The 14,964-nt window shown below is 52.5% G+C and overlaps 1 protein-coding gene across 12 annotated transcripts in view; it reads right to left on the reverse strand.

Moving 5' to 3' along the window:
- The window catches only part of KANSL3 (KAT8 regulatory NSL complex subunit 3), a 38,139-nt gene extending 23,247 nt beyond the window's left edge, over positions 1–14,892 (reverse strand). For 7 of the 12 annotated variants that reach the window (XM_050325968.1, XM_050325976.1, XM_050325970.1 and 4 more), the window contains exons 1-16: positions 14,626–14,892; positions 13,242–13,412; positions 11,887–11,977; positions 11,087–11,272; positions 10,830–10,961; positions 10,280–10,396; positions 9,678–9,779; positions 9,464–9,535; positions 8,568–8,642; positions 7,834–7,991; positions 7,154–7,217; positions 6,336–6,536; positions 5,677–5,833; positions 4,385–4,462; positions 1,766–1,954; positions 119–191 (exon numbers count right to left, since the gene is read on the reverse strand). In XM_050325968.1, the coding sequence (XP_050181925.1) occupies positions 119–191; positions 1,766–1,954; positions 4,385–4,462; positions 5,677–5,833; positions 6,336–6,536; positions 7,154–7,217; positions 7,834–7,991; positions 8,568–8,642; positions 9,464–9,535; positions 9,678–9,779; positions 10,280–10,396; positions 10,830–10,961; positions 11,087–11,272; positions 11,887–11,977; positions 13,242–13,412; positions 14,626–14,870 (2,111 nt within the window). In that variant the 5' untranslated portion in view covers positions 14,871–14,892. The remainder of the gene's footprint in view (positions 1–118; positions 192–1,765; positions 1,955–4,384; positions 4,463–5,676; positions 5,834–6,335; positions 6,537–7,153; positions 7,218–7,833; positions 7,992–8,567; positions 8,643–9,463; positions 9,536–9,677; positions 9,780–10,279; positions 10,397–10,829; positions 10,962–11,086; positions 11,273–11,886; positions 11,978–13,241; positions 13,413–14,625) is intronic. The other 5 variants (XM_050325969.1, XM_050325972.1, XM_050325971.1 and 2 more) reach the window with 5 other exon arrangements.
- Positions 14,893–14,964: the final 72 nt, after the last annotated feature.

The following is a 14,964-nucleotide window of genomic DNA, read 5'->3' on the forward strand; positions in this document are numbered from 1 at the left end:
CGGCAGAACATTCCAGTGAGAAGCAAGAAACCAGAAAGCTCCATATGCAGGAGTGCCCTTGTTGTGGTGTTTCCTCTCAAAGAGACCCACAGCTCAAAAATCCCGAATTCCCACTCACTTGGGGGTGGAGAGCAGCCCCGAGAGCTCCTTCACTCCAGATACGGCCACGGGCACCGCCTTTCCAGAGATAACTGCAAGAGAAAAAGAACAATCCTCATTTTCCCTCCTCCACGGGGCTTTAGGGAATTTAGGGATCTCCCTCTCATACAAGTACCCACGGGCACGGCCATGGGCTCATCCTGCTCCCAGAACATCTTCTCCAGGAAAAACACACATTCCAAGGAACAAAGTCCAATCAAAACGGCTGTGGAACAACAGCCAAGACTGAAGGAATCAGCTTCCAGAATTTCAGGAATCTTAGCCCCTCGACACCAAATCCAAATCTCTCTCTCCTAAACATTGTCTCCACTAATTCCCTCCTAAGTCCATCATGGCACAATTGAACCACCTCAACGGATTTTTGGGATCTGGCTGATGGATTTTGTAAGGATTCTTTAGTTAAAGACACTTTACAAAATACACAGGGATGCGACGAGTCACGAGATTTGTTTATTGCAGCGTTTTTTGGGATACAACTGTGTTTGTCTTGTGCTTTCCTCCTGCTCACACCGGGTAAGAGGGAATTCTTGTTTTGGTTCATGTTTTACTTCTGTAATTCATTTCCTTTCTGTGAAAAGAAGTAAAGTTTGGAAAATTAAAAAAAAAATAAAATAAAATAAGACTCCAGAAAGCAGAGATTTTCAAAGCTGCCCGAAGATCAACTGTAACCTTCCAAAAGGATGTGGGTTTGGATACTTTCACAGTTCAAAACAACTGTTAAATTAGCAAAGAGGTGTTTGGAAAGGAGCAGAATTATTTCTCAGCTTGGAAAAGCTCTGATTTCTGAGCAGAACGGAGCCACTTTCAGTCCATAACCTTACAGATCTGGAGCTCTGGCAGGAGGAAAACATACACTCCAGACAAGACAACATCCTTCAGGGTCACAGGGAACAGCAGCCAAAGCTGTCGGCCTCTCTTCCAAAGGCTCAAGGGGAAGAAGATAGAGCACATCACCTCTCCTTGGACACAAGACATATTGTGGTGGGTTTTCCCAGATGCAGAGGAAGGAAAGCTGAAATTTTTATATGTGCATCAAATGTGTGCTGTATCAGACTCCAGGCCCCAGAGGGCTGAAGTGTTTGAACACATAAAGATCTTCCCAAGGGAGGAACGTGGTTGCCATCCCTGAAGAAGGAGCATATTCCAGGTGGGAGGAGTGGAACCAGAGACGCACCTGACCTACGTGGAGCAAGGGGTCCAGCAGGACCAGCATCCTGCTTCCAGCAGCAGCTCCACACTCAGAGGAAGGAGGGAGTAAGACCAGAGGAAAGTGCAAAACCAGAGGAAGGTGTAAGACCACAGGAAGGTGTAAAATTCACCTCCCAGCTCCAGGTTGCAGCCAAGCATTCTGCTGGAGTGTGCAATTCCAACCACTATAGAAAACAGGCTCCCGCCAAGCCCCGACACGTCACACTCCCCAGCTGCCTCCGAGCCACTCACACCTCAAGCCACCGCCTTTTCTGCAGCAAACTCCTCCAAAAATAGCAGCAATAGGTCAAAAAAATCACAGTTCCCTCCCCTCCCTGCAGGTGCCCCCGAGGGCAGGTCTGGGCACAGCCAGGGCCCCGTTTTTGGGTTAAGAAGCAGCTGTGCAGCCACAACTCACTTTCTGCCTGGGTGGTGAGGGCAGCTCCGGTGCCCATGGCAGCAGCATCCCCGTGGGAGACAATGGTCACCTTGATTTTGGCTCGTTTGGAGGATTTGGAGCACTGGGTCGGGCTGGGGGGCTGGTGCCTCTTCAGCTGCAAACGCACATCATCTTTCTCAGCCCCTTCCGAGGGCTCTGGCACCGGAACTGGGGGACACAGAAGGAGCTGTTTGAGCACCTCGAGGTCAGCGCTGCTCCACTGGGCACTGGAGGGACACATGCCCATGCACACACCTCCTCAGCTCCCTCCATGCCAGCCTTGCCCATTCCCATGCACCAGGAACACGCTTTCCTTTCCACCTCAGCTGGCTCCTGCCCGTCCTGTGCTGAATTAAGGCCAGGATTTGGCTTAAGCTACTCATAGGCTAAGGCAGGATTGGATGTAACATCTGTCTTGGCTCTGCAGAGAAGAGGAGAGTGGAGACTGGCAGAGATGGTGCAGGATCAGAGCTTAGCCTACCTGCTCCTCCAACACAGCCAAGGGATTTGCACACCTATTATTCCTCCTGGAACTGGGCAGGTTTTGAGGAGGCACCAAGCAAAGCAGAAAAGGTGCTGCAGCAAAGCCAAGCCCCCCCAAGCCCCACATTGGTACCTGGGGAGAAAACCCATGTGTTGAGAGTTCTCTTCCACACCAATGTGTCATTTTGCTGCCGCATCCTCGATGTGTCACATCCATTCCATCCTCCCTAAAGCACAAACTTCCCAGGGCCAGAGCACGAGAAAAAGCACAGGGGACCCACAACAGCTCAGGAACAAGACACAGTCATGAGCTGCCACATCCTACCCATCCAGCATCTCCCATGATCATCCAGCCCAGCCTGAAATGCTGGGAATTCCGTTTCCAGATGGTCCTGGGCATCCAAGCCATGTATTCCACAGCCCAGAGGCCAAGATGTACATTCCTTTTTATTTATAAATATCCAAGTGCACATATATCGTATAAAATAGATATACATGTGTGCGTACGTACATATTTATACACTGCGTACCACCTACACACCTCGGAACTGTGGATATAGGACAGGATTGCAGTCAAATCCTGAAATTTCAGGCAACTCCAAGCATTCTGGGGCTGCTCTGGTCCCCAAGACAAGTGCCAAGCTCGCTGTCCTGCTCTCCATGGCCGGACCTGAGGCCTGTTCACTCGTGCAACACTTCCATGCCTTACCCCACCTCCCAACATGCACCATTCAGACCCAGATGCATCCAGAGAGTCCTCGGAGCCGTGCACAGCCTGTAGGTCCCACAGCCCCACCCAACAGCCACCAGCCAAGCAGGAAGGCACATGCACAGGTGTCAGGTGTCCCTCAAAGCATCAACAAGCAGTGACCAAATGTCCCTCTGTGTCCCCACCACTCCAGGGAGGACCCTGTTCTTCCTTGTGGATCTGTGAAGCTCCGCCCAGTTTCCTGCCTCACATCTCAGGTAGTAACAAGGTCAGAGATTTTAACTGGCTTTTGAAGTCATGAACACACTCCCCAGGCTGGTGCCAGGCTCTCCACAGCTCCCACCAGCTGGGGATTCTCCTGCAGGGCTCCAAGTGTGCTCCCTCCCGTCATGGCACAGGGGAGAGCTCTGAGCGAGGCTCCAGGGAGAAAGAAACCCCTAAACAAGGCTCAAGAGGGAAAGAAACCTTTCAAACCACCAGCCTGGGGCAATATCTGGCTCAGGGGTTGGTTACCATGGTTGGAGAGTTAAAGGCAGCAGCATTTGGGGTGGCAGAAGAACTTTTCACCCATGTCAGCTCTCAGCACCCTAATGGAGAACTGACACACTTATATGACGACACCACAGTCTCCCAAAGCCTTGGATTTCCACTTTTCCTCCTCTTCTCCTAACCCCAGATCCACACATTCACTGTCATTCATGATGGTAAAACACATCTTTAGATACTATGGATTTCACCCCTTGATTCCAAACCCTCAGAGCACAACACACTTGGTTCACCTCTTGTGCTCAACCTGAGAGACTCCAGGACTACAGAGTGCTCACTTCCACATGTCTTCTGGTCCAGACAGTATCCCTCTCCCCGATCCATCACAGTTTCCCAAAGACACTCCTCTCCCTGATCCATCACAGCTTCCCAAAGCCATTGCCCTCCCTGAGCTCTCTGCTCTCTCTAGTTCCCTCAGGCCAAGCAAAGCTGCTCCACATGTCCCTTCCGAGTCACTTGGCTGTCCCTTGTTTCTCTCCCACATGTCTGGGATGCTCCACCACAACCACACATGGTCTCTTCAGGTTGATGTCCATGTCCCCTTCTCACCCCCAGCAAGGAAAAAGGTTAAACTCGTGCACAAAGCTTTAGTCCATCAAAGCAAACCAGCTGCCAGACACTGCCTTTATCCACTGGGAATGGGGAAGAGCTCGGAAAAAGTCAAAGCTCCCAGGTAAAGTGGGTCCTCGGCTCCAGCTCCAAATACAGCAAAGAGGAAGTAAAAAGCAGGGGGACAAGGGGACACGTTGGACCACATCCCCAAATCAATGCAAGGGGAGAGGAAGATGATGGAAGAAGGGAGAAGAGACAGAGAGGAGGGAGACAGGGAGAGAGACAGCGGGAAGTGAGGGGATACTCACCAAAGAGACATGAAGAGGTGCCAGGAGGAAGAGCTTTCCTCACCAGCATGTTTTGTTTCAGAAAAGCAGCAAACTGAGCTGAAATGAATCAGAGAGAATTACGGGATCACAGGACCTCTAGAGGGGACACGGGGCTCCAGGGACACCACAGACAGACCTCGGAGCAGGAACAGAGCTCTGGACACAACTCATCCAGCCACAGGCACAGTAGAGACATAGCCACCTCCTCCTCATCCCACCTCTCATCTGGAGCCCTCTCCAGCCCCACAGCCACTGGGAAAAGAACCTAGAAACAAGGGCAGGCCTGGCTAGGAGAGCACAGTTAAGCTTGGCTCAATTGCACCAAGGAGCTGAGAGCAATTGGGAGAAATGAGCCAGCACATCCCTGAGCAGCTCCAGCCAGGAGCAGCAGCATTGCTGACTAAACCTGAGAGCCACGACACAGCCAAAGACCCAAAAAGACCCTCCTCCTGCCTCCCATGTGCTACCTAGAAACTGCTTCCCTCAACTACAACAACAAAGGAATAATAGTCTTTCAGTCCATGGTCTGAGAAATTAAGGAAAATGTAAGCTTCAGCTTCCTATTGGAGTCTATCCCTGAATTAGGAAAAGGCTTCAGAGGATGTAGAAGGTCCCACTGCTGCAGGAGACAACAATGAGCCTGTACAGGTCTGCCCTGGGCAAAGAAATAAGGAGAGAAGGAAGGATGGAGAACTACTGCCCACGTATTTGCCAGGAGGATCCTCATCCACAAAACCATTCCCTACACTCCTGGCATTCACCACCACAATGAAGCTGCACAGAAAGGTTTTAAATCAACACTAACGAGACATAAAACCCCACAGGATGGGTTCTTATTCAGAGTAGGTTTTCCACAGCCACTTACTGCAAGATCACTCTATAATTCCCCAAATCCCACAGTTTCAGTCTTAATTCAACAGCCTCAACTATTGCCTGAGCACCTTTAGTCTCTTCCCAAGGAGTCTTCAAGGATTCATAACACTGGACAAGGTTCTTCCACTTCCAAAAGGATTAGAGCAAGCCTACAGAGGGATCTGATGAGCCAAAGTGAAAGTCCTTCCCACTCCCAACAGCAGGAAGACCATTCCCAACCTAATTCCAACCCTCTAACACCTTCAGATGGCAGCGTCAGGGACTGAGCTGGAGAAAAAGCTGCCACGGGGAGCTTGGAATTCAAGACAGGACTTGGAAGACAAAAACCTCCACATACCAGGACAGAGAAAGACCAAAAATCTGGATGCTAAAAGGGTGGGAAAGCTGCAGGGAATTACCTTGTGCCTGCTTGTGTGTCAGGACCGTGTCTGCCCTTGGCACCTGCCTCTTGAGGAGTTGTGTGGTGCCCACCGCGGGGGGCTTCTGGAGGGATATGGTGGCCACTTTGGTCTTGGGGCTGGAAGTAGGGCTGCTGGAGACGCTGGATAAGTCCTGCTGGAAGAGAGGGACACCTCTTATCCCCACGTTTCCCTAAGTCAGTCTTAACCCTGAGTGTCAGGAATCCTTCAGCTGGAGCACACCTATCTCTGAAGGTTCATTTGCCTCACCACAAGCTGTTGGAACAATGGAATTGTTAAGGCTGGAAAAGACCTTTAGGATCATCAAGTCCAACCGTAACCCACCACCACAGTCACCACTAAACCAAATCCCCAAGTGCCACAACCATGTGTTTTTTGAACACTTCCAGGGATGGTCACTCCACCACTGCCCTGGGCAGCCTCTTCCAACGCTTTACAACCCTTTCCATGAAAACTTTTTCCTAATATCCAACCTAACTCTCCCCTGGCACAACCTGAGGCCATCACTCCTCCACATCCTCTTACCTCCATCTTCAACAGTAATCACAGCTCTCACCATGTATTTCAGTGGCACAGAGGTACCTCTTTACACAACCTCAGTCTTTCCCAGCTGGAATTACCATAGAAAAAGCTCCCACCTCTGATCCTGAGGGTGAGGCTGGCACTTTGGCTGCCGGGGAGGTAGGTCTGCTGTTCCTTTCTGGCAAGTCAAAGGATAGATCCCTCCTGGTGGAGTCACGGGGCTTTTTCTTCTTCTCAGCATCCAGGTCCCGGGGGTCAGAGCCCAAGTGGCTCTCAGCTCGGGTCAGCACTCCAGTAAGGAAGTCAGCTATCTCATCCTAGGGATGAGGGAATTAATAGCTGGATTAAGAGGTGGACAGGTCTCTAACAATGGATCTTCACAGCTTGAAGCAAAGGAAGAATAAGATTTCCAGAAAGATAAATGGATAAGGCTCTGTAGGTTTCATATTCCACAGGAAGAATCCCTAAAACCTCACAGACAGACCCAAGAATGAGACTCCCAAAGGGACAAATGGATAAGGCTCTGGAGGTTTCATATTCCACAGAGAGAATCTCTAAAACTTCACAGACAACCTTGGTTTTCTCATTAAAACTCACACCCCACTGAGTTTGGACACCTGAGAGAGAAATATGACGGTTTCTTCAAACTTCCCAAAAATATCCCAAAAATACCGCCTGTGTCCCCTGGGAGACTTAGGAAACTGCTCCTTGTTTAAGGTGCACCACCAGGAATCTTTAAGGGGCACCATCAAGAATCTTTAAGGAGCATCACCAGGAATCTCACGTCTTTCCTTCTGAAACAGCCACTTCCAAAGTCCCCTCAGGAGACAGATTCCCTTCAAACCAGTCCTGGCTGGAACCTTTGGGTACTGAAACATTTCAGCAGGGATTACCCCTTTTTTTGGAGGTGTGAAGGGAAGATCCCCACGGTTACCTGGATGCACCTGTCCACCATGCTCTGGGTCAGGCCTTCTGACTTCTTTTTGGCTTTGCTTATCCTGGGGAATAAAAACAGATGGAAATCAACATGTTTGGTTTTCTACTTCCACGCTTACAACATCTTCACCTGAGAAGAAGATTCAAGTGACGCAAGGTGGCTCCCTTACCCAGTTACATACTGAGTCAGGCCTGAGTAAGAGCCTTCATGTCACAACCCAAGAGCACCAAGTACTGGAAGGATGAGATTGATCCCTCAGAAGTGCCAAGATAAACTTTGAGGAAAAATATCCAGCATCTCAAAGCATTTTCCAAAGCAAATCTGACACTTCACAGCTTTTTCTCCAGACCCAGTGTCAGAATTTTATGTTTCTTTCTTTCCTCTCTTTTACTGATTTTTCCCACTAGAGATTTCTGATTCATATGATGCTCTAAAACCTGATCTGTGCTGCTGGGCCCAGCTCTTGATCAGGCCCAGCTCTAGATCAGGCAACCCCATTCCCATACACAACTGGCTCAGCTTTTTGGTGCAGTTATTCCAAACTTACCCACGTATGAAGCATTTTCATGACATTCCCACTTGGTTTCAGTATCAAATCTGGGTTTTATTTACACAGCACGCCCAGATGTTGCCCAGAATTCCTGGGAAGAGAGAGTATCCACCTGACAGGGCATTACCTGAGATTGTCATCTGCTCCCCCCACCACCACCATGCTGTTGTCTGCCCGGATTTTCTCACGGAAATCCTCCATGGCTTCGATGTTGCACTGCAGGGAATTCTGCCCAATGACGAAGAGGACAGGGGTCTTCATCTCCAGGAGGGGATCATCAACATCCTGCAAGAGCACAGGAAATTCCAATCTGGAAGGGCTTAGCCAGGATGAAGAATCTTTGGAGCCTAACATCTGAAGAAGCACTCGGGGTGAAGCCCAATGGGATTGACAGGTATATTGAGTCCAGATGAAAACTGCTCCAGCAAACACCTCCCAGATGGATTTCCAACACCCTCGGAATACGCCACTGCATTAGCACAGCTCCAATTATTCCTAAGCCAGTCACACACTGTCAGCTTATAAAGGAATAAACCACCTCTGGTGCAAAATGATACAGTTAATGAGGGACCCAGGGCACAGTTAACGAGGGATCCACACGTCCAGCAAGGAGCTGCAAAATCAGGTCACAGCCGAGACAAACCCACACAGCACCTCTCACACCTGCTATTGCATCAAGAATCCCACTAGAAACGCAACAGTCCCTACTCTGAATGCAACACCTCCTTCGAAGACAAATTACACAGACATTCTTCAAAAAATACGCCAATTTCACTGGACTTCCAAGCCTGATTCCATGAAACAATGTAGGGAGGTTTAATGACAAGCAGAGTCTTTTCAACAGCTTCACCTGGTCCTTACCCCTCTGGGGCCATCCACCGTGAGCAGTGGGAATCCAAGGCACACAACGGCAGTGACATATTCCATCACTGAAACCTGGGCAGAGAGAGCAGCACTCAGCATTCTCACAGCACAGAGCATCCCGGGAGCAAAAGCTGCTGTGCCAGGCACAGAAACACCTTCCATAGCTACACTTGGTTTTGGAGATTAAAAGAGTGATTAGAAAATGTTAAATGACTCAAATTGCTAACGGCCCAGAACCACAGACTAGTCAAAAGCAGGCCTTGGAAAGAGCAAAGGGACAACGAGAACCTAGCAACTGTAACAGTCTCCCAAATCCATCTCTGAACTGAGGCTGCCAAGTGGGCTCTGGGAGAATCACAGAACCCTGGAAGGATTTGGGTTGGAGGAACCCTAAAGGCCATCTAGTCCCAACCCCTGCCATGGGCAGGAACACTTTCCACTAGACCAGGTTGCTCCAAGCCCAGTCCAACCTGGCTCCAACTAGACCAGGTTGCTCCAACCCAGTCCAACACTTACAGGGATGGGGCAGCCACAGCTTCTCTGGGAATTCCATCCCAGTCCCTCACTACCCTCACAGGAAAGAATTTCTTCCCAGTATCCCATCTATCCCAGCCCTCTGGCACTGGGAAGCCGTTCTGCCTTGTCCTGTCCCTCCATCGCTTGTCCCAAGTCCCTCTCCAGCTCTCTTGGAGCCCTTTCAGGCACTGGAAGGGCCTCTCAGGGCTCCCTGGAGAGGTCTTTCTCCAGGTGAACAGCCCCAGCTCTCCCAGCCTGGCTCCAGAGCAGAGGGGCTCCATCCCTTGGAGCATCTCTGCAGCCTCCTCTGGACCTGCTCTAACAAATCCATATCCTTCTCGTGCTTCCTTGAAGACGTAAAGGAATCAGGTACTCACGTGACAGGCCACCAAGGCACCCGTGTTCCACCCGATCAGGATGATCTGCTTATGAGAGAAGTGGTTGTGAATCTATGGGAGACAAAAACACAGGGATGCAGAAAAAGGACAGACAATGGGATAATGTCCTGGGGTAGCACAGCACCTCCAGGAACGGGAATAAGGTCAATGGGAGCACAAAGACTCCCTTATAAACCCATTACCTCTCCCTCACCTCTGCCACTTTGCCCCTCACAGCCCCAATCATGTGCTCCAGACACTGCAGCACTCCCACCCCACTGCCATTGTTCAGCAGGGAGGTGGCAATGGGAATCACCTGCCAGTGGAGAGGGAAAATCAGGAATTAACCAAGGCCTTACTGAGGACAACAGGTGCCGACAACAATTAGCACAGAACAGAACCTATTTTATGTATGAACTTGTGCTTTCTCTCCTTCTTTACCCCAGGATTCATTTCTAGCTACTAAAACCACGGTAAACGGAGAACTCCCCATGGATTCCCAATAGAAACCAACTCCCCTCACTCTAGTGTATCAAACACACTCATTAGGAGATATTGAGCCGCTCCATAGCCAAGAGGACTAACATGACCTCCAGTCTCCCTTATCCAACCCCTTCCTATCAGAACCCTCATCAATCCTTAATAACAGTATCAAAAAACCCCAAACACATCAGATTTGGGCAAATCCATCCCTGTGCAGTCTCCAACAGCAAACGCTGAGGCTGGCAAGTGCCAGCCTCTGCTTTCCAAGGATTTTGGTGTACCAAAGGCTTCTGGAAGCAGCTCTGTCCTTCCCCCACAGGCAAGCCCACACACCTTTCCCAGGCAGGAGAGCTGTGACTGCCAGAAGCGGTGCCGTCGGGAAGCAGGGAACATGGAGTTGGCAGGGCCAGAGGAAGCGATGAGGATGAGAGGGGAACCAGGCAACTTGCTCTGCGAAGTTCAAGAAAGAGATCTGTCGGGGAGAGTAACTTCTCTGGAGGTACCTCACTGCCTGCCTGGCCTGCACAGAGAAGCGGGAGGGACCTTTGCACATCTCGTTAAGTGATTGTTTTCCCAAGCCAAAGTTGGGGATAGTCCAGGGCGAATGTGTCCAACAAGAGGAGTCCCTGTCACTGGGAAAGTCAAAAACATGAGAAAAGAGCTCAGGGAGAAGACAGAGGTGGAAAGAAGAGAAGAGGAATGTGAATTTCCCAAGCCAAAGCTCCCTTAGGATAGCCCAGGGGGAACGTGCCCAACAGGACTCCCCATCACTGAGCAAGTCTAACGCAGGGGGAAAGAGCAGAGAAGAAAGAGGTAGAAGGAAGACGAAGAATAAAGCTGATGTGGGACCTCTCACTCCCCACAAGCTCCTAGAGGCACTTACTGGTTTATTATGGGACAGGACACCCACTGCTGGGTCCCAAGGCCTCTTGAGCAGCAGGGACAGAGCCTCAGCCCCAGCTGCTCCTGTCTTGGCCGTGGAGGAGAGCAGCATCCTGTCAATCAGTGTGGGGATCTGAAATCAGAGACCAGGAGGGACTGAGAAAACACACACAAAACAAGATATAACGATTTCATCTGCGGGCTGGGTAAAGGGAGAAGGTCATCCATGACAGCCAAGTCTCCAACTGCTTTTATCACCTTTCCTTTCAGGGTCTGTAGAGCATCCAGGTACGCAGCCAGCACAGGCAGGCTGAGGGTCTCCACCAGTGTCGTGTGGAGCCACTGGATAAGTTTGGTGTCCCAGTTCACACTGGCCAGGGCCTGGCGCACCCTCCGGGCACATTTATCCACCGCTATCCTCCTCAGAACAGGCTCATTGCAAGCCTGGAGACCAGGAAATTCAAAAGGAACAGTTATGGGGAAAATCAAGTATGTCACACGCATCCTGATCCATAGTAAAGTGTTGGCTTGGGCAGCCCTAAGACCCCTGGAAGCAAAGCTCAATATCTGGCACTGACGACTAAACCTGTCCTTGGAAGAGAAGTGGAGGCTGAGGGGAGCCCTCACAGAAAGCCAAAACTTCCTCCTGAGGGGCAGCTTTGATCTCTGCTCTCTGTGACCAGTGATAGGACACGAGGGAATGCACTGGAGCTGTGTCAGGGGAGGTTTAGGTTGGATATCAGGACAAGGTTCTTCCCCTAAAGGGCGGTTGGGCACCGAACAGGCTCCCCAGGGCAGTGGTCACAGCCCCAAGGCTGCCAGAGCTCAAGGAGTGTTTAGACAACGCTCTCAGGGGTAGGGTGGGATTGCTGGGGTGTCTGTGCAGGGCCAGGAGATGGATCAATGATCCTTGTGGGTCCCTCCCAACTCAGGATATTCTGATTCCACAAAAATCATGGCTCAAAGAAGCCCGGAGCTGCCTGTTCCTTGAGGCTACATGACCGAAAGGCCAAGATTTCCATCCTGGCTTTGCTGGGAAGGACAGACACAACTCTCACCCCCTCATTGGCCAGGCGAGCCAACCTGTCCGACTGTAGCGCTTTGTGGATCTTATTAAACAGCTTGTTCTGGGCCATGGTCCAGCCCGTCCTGTGGGGAGAGACACACATGAGCTGTCACACACAGACCCAGGACCTGAGAGCTGCTGTCCATAAAACAACCAAAATCCTCATAACGTTAAAACACTGTGGGCTGGGGGGTTCCATAGGGTGGAATTTATGCACATCCTCATTTTCTTTGACATTGGAACATGGCTGAACTGAGGATCTACGTGTAATCCAATGACTCCCCAGATCCCTGCCTGTGCTGGGCATTGTTGAAGCTCCTTCAATCCTGGGGACAGTTCTGGGCCCTCACCTCAATACAGACACTGAGGGGCTGGAGTGTGTCCAGGGAAGGGAATGGAGTTGAGGAAGGGGCTGAGGGAGCTGGGGGGGCTCAGCCTGGAGAAAAGGAGGCTCAAGGGGGACCTTCTTGTTCTCTGCAACTCCCTGACAGGAGGGTGGAGCCAGGGGGGATCAGGCTCTGCTCCTAGGGAAAAAGGGACAGGATGAGAGGAAGCGACCTCAAGCTGAGCAAGGGGACAGTCAGGTTGGATACTGAGGAAATTCCTTCACGGAACAGGCCATTCAGCCCTGGCACAGGGGTGGAGTCCACACCCCTGGGGCGATTTAACATCCCTGTGGATGTGGTACTTGGGGACATGGGTTTCTAGTGGCCTTGGCAGTGCTGGGGAATGGGTGGACTCAATGACCTTAAAAATTTGGCTTTTCCAACTCAAATGAGTCTATGGATCTGTTCCATCACTCTATGACTCATTGTCCCAACCTCCCCTGAATACATGAGATGGATTCATGAGAGAGACATCTGGAGGAATTTCTTCACAGAAAGGGTGGTCAGGTACTGGAAGCAGCTGCCCAGGGAGGTGGTGGAGTCCCCATCCCCAGAGGTATCCAAGGAACAACTGGACGTGGTACTCAGTGCTCTGGGCTGGGTGACAAGGTAGGGATCGGGCACAGGTTGGACTCAATGACCTTGGAGGTCTTTTCCAACCTTAACGATTCTGGGATTCCATGTCAGAGAGGTTCACCAGCTGGGCCACCCTCCACCATCCCACTCAGATGTCACAGCAGACAGATGAGTTTGGACACAAAAATCCACTTTCCTTGAACACAACTCAGTTCAGTAACATCCCTGTGTGTCCAGTCTCACCAAAACCCTCCCAGCACTCCAGGGGGTGCCAGAATTCCCTGTTCCTGCTCTCTCTGGGTACCTGTTAAGTGTTCCTCACACTCAAATCCCCCCAGCACTCCATGGGGTGTCGGAATTCCCTGTCACTGCTGTCCCTGGGTACCTGTTGACGTGCTCCTCCCAGTCATCAGGGGGCGGAGGTGCGTCAGCGTCCGTGCGTGCGAACATGACGTGCCTCTCGCACTCGTTCATCACACTACGGGCCTTCTGGTTGTCGTACAGGGGCACCGGGGTGGGCGTAACTGTCTCCACGTCGATGGGCACGTCGGCCTCCCTGCCAGGGAACAGGGGTTTAGGGCAGCGACGGATTTAGGACAGGGACGGGTCACCCTGGGCTCTGCTGTGGTGGGCACTGAGATTCAGGGACCCTGTTACTCCTGATTTGTGCCCTGGTAGCCCCCTGGATTCCAAACTAAGTTTCCTTGGCTGCCCAAACCAAACCCACTGGACCCCAAACCAAGCCTATCCTGGACCTCCAAACCAAATCCCTGCACCCCCAAACCAAGCCTATCCTGGACCCCAAACCAACACCCTGAACCCTCAAACCAATAGCTCTCTGAACCCCCCAGCCAAGCCCATTGGACGCCAAACCAAGCACCCTTTGGATCCCTAAACCAGGCCCATCTTGGACCACAAATCAACCCCCCGGGCCCACAAACCAAGCCCTCTGGATGCCCAAACCTGGTCTGGTCTTCCCAGAACCACATTCTCCCTTTCCCTCAGGGCCTGTCCTGCTCCTCCCCCCAGATCCCCCCAAACTTCCCCTGTCCCACAGGACCACTCATATGACCACAGCCCTACACACGCCCCTCAGCTCCCCCTCACAGGCACCACAGCCTCCCATCACAGCCCCCATGTGCCCCACAGGTCCCTCAGGACCCCTTACAGCCTCTCAGCCCCAGAGAACCCCCCTACCCACCCCACAGTCCCCGCCAGGACATCAGGGTGTCCCCACCCTTCTGCTCCACAACCCCCAAACTACACCCCAGGACCCCCACCCTTCCCTCAGCACCCCAGCCCCACACTGTCACCTGACAGCTCCTCTCCTCACCCCACAGCCCCTCAGGACATGCTCTCAGCCCCTACACAGGTCCCTGATCCCAAGAGTCCCCCCAGATCAACAGGAGCCCCAAATTCCCCCTCACAGCCCACCCACCTGCCACTCAGAACCGCCACAAGCCCCTCAGGACAAGCTCCCAGCCCTTAAGGAGGCCCCTGAGCACCCCCACCCCCCGCCTCCTCTCACCGACCCCCAGCCCTTCCGAGTCCCCTCTGACCCTCAGAACCCCCACAGCCCCTCAGGACCACCCGCTCTCCCCTCACAGCCCCACCACCTACCCCCCAGGATCCCCCTGGCCCACTCCAGACCCCTCACCCTCTTCTCCCAGGCGCCCCCGCCGCAAGCCCCCTTAGTCCCTCAGAACAGCCCCCCAGACCCCCCGCCCTCCTTCCCCGCCAGTCCTCCTCCCACCCCCTCAGTGTCTCACGGGGCGGTGCCGAGGTGCCTGCGGGGTGTGATGAAGAGCAGTCGGGCGGGCCGGGCCGCGCTGGCATCGGGGTGCGCGCTCCAGGGTTTGGCGTAGCTGTGGTCGAGGAACACGAGGTCCAACTCTCGCTCGTGCGCCGACAGCTGCAGTAGCAGCGACGTACCCATCCTGCGGGCCGACCACTGCAACTCTCGCTCCCTGTCGTGCTCCCTGTCGCGATCGCGGTCGCTGCAGCGCTGCGACATGGCGGGAGCGCCACCCCGCTCTTCCCCAGTACAGCGCGTGCGCGGAGCGCGCGCCCGCCCCGGATCCGCAGTGCGCTTGCGCGGGGCGGGATCT

Source organism: Myiozetetes cayanensis, unplaced genomic scaffold (assembly GCF_022539395.1).
Source record: "Myiozetetes cayanensis isolate MyiCay16 unplaced genomic scaffold, myiCay2020 scf30, whole genome shotgun sequence".
Taxonomy (NCBI): domain Eukaryota; kingdom Metazoa; phylum Chordata; class Aves; order Passeriformes; family Tyrannidae; genus Myiozetetes; species Myiozetetes cayanensis.